Consider the following 4,525-nt stretch of genomic DNA (forward strand, 5'->3'; position numbering starts at 1 on the left):
AATATAATTTCTTTTTTATTTGGATGATAGTAACATTTGAAGCTACATCATCTTGTTAGTTTTCACAACAACTCCAAAAGAGACTTAAGATGTCAATGAAATATACTTCTGAGAGTTATGAAATATACTTGTGAAAGTCATAAGATATATTTATGAGAGTCATGAGATATACTTGTAAGATCGCTCTAAAGCATTCCCTTTATTTTCTTTTTCCTCCAAAACCCAAAACCCAATTAACAAACGAAATCGAATATAATGATAGGAAACTATGGGAGGATTATGAGATTTCTTAAATAAAAGAGGTTTGATGGTGGATGCTGCATTAAAATAGCATTTTGTCCTTATTTTCATCAATTTTGCTTCTAATATTGGTGTACTAGTTCCTATATATGTTGTATATCAGTTGCATTTTTTAAATCTCAGACTATATGCCAAACAATAGAAATAACTACAACTACCCCAAAAATTACAATCATAGAGCCATTAAAACAAAATAGATTCTCATTGTTTACACTAGCCTTTAATAGCACCCTAAGTCACAATATAAAAGGATGCTACAGTCAAATGCAGTAGACTAAACTGCCATATACTCAAATCCAAACATACCCTATGGCCTCATCATTCTATAAGGTTGAGAATTTCTAAATGGTAAAGGGAGAAACCTCATGAAACCAAAACAACTAAAAGTAAGGAACATGAACATAATGATACAAACAAGAGATATATTAGAAATGTGTTGACTATCTGAAAAATCAATAAAAGAATCTCAAGAATGAATTTAGCTATGCAGAGACTAATGTCTTATGCTTATTATTCCTAGCATTCCTCTCAGGAAAATTTGAAGAATGATGAGTTAAGGCTTTATCTCTAAAATCTTTGCGGATTCCCCATAGAACCTCAGCACAATTCTTCATGGATGGCCGCGATTTTCGCATAGGTGCAAGACATTGGTAAGCTAGCCTGAAAATTTTCTCTATTGCTTTGTTTGAGGCTGGATTTCTTCGAAGCCTCGGATCCATGGCAACCACAGCTTCTCCTTGTTTCCACATTTGCATTGCCTGTGTACAACAAACATTGCTTAACTTACATGGCTTTAACTTACTCTTTGGTTCAACAAACATTGCTTAACTATTATTCTTATACTTTAGTTTGAACTAGTCAATTATGCTTGTACTTCATTAAAATATTATGAAGTTAATGTACCTAGGACTCTTTCTATTTGTAGGAAACTTAGCAAAGGATCTAACAATGTTTCTATTGTATTCCCTTGTTTTGACAAATTCAATATTATATATCGTATTTATGTGCATGAAGAGAAAGATATGTTGAGTCATGAGTCTATAATTGTTTTATGGTGAATGTCTCTCATATTGGACTAGATACAAAAACTCTGTAGAACTAAACTTGTGATTTCATAAAAGAAAAGGGTAAGGTCCATCTTAGTTATCTGGTCAGGTACTAGCAAATGTAGACTATCTTTAATTTCCATATTCTCTGGTTAAGGCATTTGTTGTACTAAATTCAACTTCTTCTGCCATTAAATTTGTTTATCTGTGACCTTTGAATTAATGAATTTTGCACATACAAGAAGTCAAATTGTTTTTAGGAGATCAAAATGAAAGCTGAGACAATTTAAACACTAACCAAAATGTCCATGCTTAGAATAACATGGATGCTGCATAACTTCACTTTATCTTTTCTAAAATTTGGCAAGGATATTGTTGAGACAAATACAACTTATTCTGAAGTGTTGTGATTTTCTAGTAAAAATACTATTTTAGATCTTTTGTAAAGCTGTTATGAGTTCTAGTATACTTACCCATCTAATTGTCACTCTCTCGTTGAGTTGTCTTTGAGGTTCAACGGGATGTCGTCCTGTGATCATTTCAACAAGCAACACACCAAATGAATAAACATCACTCTTTTCGGTAAGGTGATGTGTTCGCATGTAATCAGGATCCACATATCCAGCTGTTCCTTTAACTTGAGTTGAAATATGGGTTTTACTCGGGTCTATTGCAGCCAACCGAGCGAAACCAAAGTCTGCCACTTTGGCCCTAAGGTTGTCAGTGATTAAGATGTTTGATGCTTTGATGTCTCTATGAATAATTGGATGATCTGTCAATAAAAAATATGCAGATTCAAGCATTCAAATGTTTTCACATGTACATTGACATTAACATAACAAACAAGACTATTTGAGAGTATAGTTAGGATGCATTAGGATTATGCATAACTCAAATTTGTTGTTAATTTCTTTCATGCTAGTATAGTCCTTTAGCACAAACCTGTGTACATATGAAGGTAAGTAACTGCATGAGCTACATCAATTGCTATGTCTAGACGTTCTCCGATTTCTAGTCCTTGTCCTCGCGTACCTGAATTAATAATTGTCAGCATCTGTCATAATATCAATTGATTTCAATTATACTAAGCTAATGTATTTCAGTACTGCACTATAAAATGATTCTGCATATATCTATATTTGGTGCATTAGAAATTGTTACGACTTTTACACAAACTTCTGTTTCAGCCAACCACCTATATACACTGTCTACAAAGTATTATTTGGATTCTGAAGCAAATTACATTTTTCTAAGAGTGAAGTTTCATGATGTTATTGAAGCACTTTCACTTACCATCTAAGTGTTCCCTAAGTGTCCCATTGTTTACATACTCAACAACAATAATCTTTTCTTCTCCATGCTCCAAATAACCATACAACCTTACAAGATTCAAGTGCTCAACTTTTGACAATGTGTATATTTCATTCTTGAACTCAGATAAGTGCTTGTTTTGTACATCCTGCAATGAAGCTTCATTACATCAGGCTCATTGGTAAAAACTAATAAAATTGAAGATTCTGTCTTATTTGATGAACTAGTAATTTACCCCTGAATTCACACGAGACTGATTGGTTTTGACACGTGTTCAAAATCATGTATGTACTAATCGTATTAAAAATATATATTAATAATATTGTGTAATAACTTGATAAGATAAAATGAAATTTAAAGATATCATTGATAAGTTGTGTATAGTTGATTGAACGATGGGAAATAGTAAAAAGATAAACATCATGATATACCTTCTTGGCGCGCTTTACAGCCACAAGAGGTCCATTACTAAGTTTTCCCTTATATACTGTTCCAAAACCACCTTCTCCAATCTTATTATCTAGAGAGAATTTTGATGTTGCCCTGTAAATTTCTTCAAATGAGAAGTTTCCAGGTCCAATCTGATTACTTGAACTGCTAGATGATGCATAGGAATGAGAAAAGTTTGATTTTGATGAACCCTTGTTACTATTATTAGATGATAAATCTGTTGAAGCTGCAAATTTCAACAAATCATTATATTGGAAGATCTATGATAGTGCACTAAACTAAGATCATAAGATGTGTATACTACAAAAGCATTTATCATACCCTCATTTAAGTGATTTTACATAAGAACATCTTAAGACAAACATGTATCATAAAGGGTTCACCATAAAAAAAAAGCACAACAAAATCGAATTAGATCCCTCTCCATAACTGAATCCTCCAATATTGGATTCTTAAATATTTGTATTAACACATAGGCTCTACCCTGTATTAGACTATCCAGTATTGAAGAGGAATCAAACTCAACTAAATAAAATCATCACATCATCAAATGGTAAAACAAAAACATATATTATTCATCAAACTTACATGATAACTCTCTGACTTTGTCTGTATTCTTCCTCTCATCATTTCCAACAACTTTTGAGCTTGTTTTTCTTTTCCCAGGGAGAAACAACCCTACACATCTTCTGACAGCAGACTTTAAATATGTCAGAACAGTATGATTCTTAACATTATGGCTCCCTGTGCCATTTCTTGCACCCTTATCTTGGAAAGCAGAATTCCTCTTTCTTTGGTTAAGCTGATTCAAACTTGGGCCTGTTGTTTTCTTCATCTGCATAATAAACTAAGGGTACTCTAGATCATATATTGTAGCAAAAAAAATAAAAGGAATGTATTCTTTTCTTCTTATATGATTCATTTCATTTATACTTGTTTTATTTTTCAAACAGGTTTTGTTCCAGTCCAATAAAAATTAGTGGTCAGCATGTTAGTTTTTCTTTTCAAAAGTTAACATTTGACAAGTAAGAGTCATAGTAGCCAGGTCAAGGGATCAGCAAGGAAGAAAAATATATAAATTTCATCTTTCACTTTCAGACATCACCTTAACTTAGCTGTACATTTATAAGAATCATCAAAGAAGAAATCGATACTATAAAAAACAAAGAAAAACAATATGATAAAACATTTTATCCTTCTATATATAATAAAATAACATTTTTATTATAAAAAATATTAGAAAAATCAAGTATTTTCTTTTATATTAATGGAGATGGTACGTATTTCTACCGATAATATTTATAGGGGTATGATATAACATTTATATCATATGGAACATTATTTAAACTAGTGAAAATTACTTGTTAGACCGTATTATATTAGATTATGCATGAAAAAAGTTCATATTTTCATAACAA

General features: G+C 31.6%; 1 protein-coding gene across 1 annotated transcript; it reads right to left on the bottom strand.

The window, feature by feature from the left end:
- LOC109352379 (calmodulin-binding receptor-like cytoplasmic kinase 1) lies at positions 440-4,019 on the bottom strand. Its single transcript, XM_019594349.1, has 6 exons — positions 3,696-4,019; positions 3,089-3,333; positions 2,640-2,805; positions 2,289-2,378; positions 1,820-2,118; positions 440-1,058 (listed from the first exon to the last, which is right to left on the bottom strand). The coding sequence occupies exons 1-6, from the start codon at positions 3,946-3,948 to the stop codon at positions 783-785; spliced, it is 1,329 nt and encodes a 442-aa protein (XP_019449894.1). The 5' UTR covers positions 3,949-4,019; the 3' UTR covers positions 440-782.

This window comes from Lupinus angustifolius, chromosome LG07 (genome assembly GCF_001865875.1).
Source record: "Lupinus angustifolius cultivar Tanjil chromosome LG07, LupAngTanjil_v1.0, whole genome shotgun sequence".
NCBI classification, from domain to species: domain Eukaryota; kingdom Viridiplantae; phylum Streptophyta; class Magnoliopsida; order Fabales; family Fabaceae; genus Lupinus; species Lupinus angustifolius.

Coding starts and splice junctions, on each gene's coding strand:
- LOC109352379 (XM_019594349.1), bottom strand. CDS start 3,948: ATGCAGATGAAGAAAACAACAGGCCCAAGTTTGAATCAGCTTAACCAA. Junction 2,379..2,639: donor ACTTAGGGAACACTTAGATG/GTAAGTGAAAGT, acceptor TTATTAATTCAG/GTACGCGAGGACAAGGACTA. Junction 2,119..2,288: donor TTACCTTCATATGTACACAG/GTTTGTGCTAAA, acceptor TTTTATTGACAG/ATCATCCAATTATTCATAGA.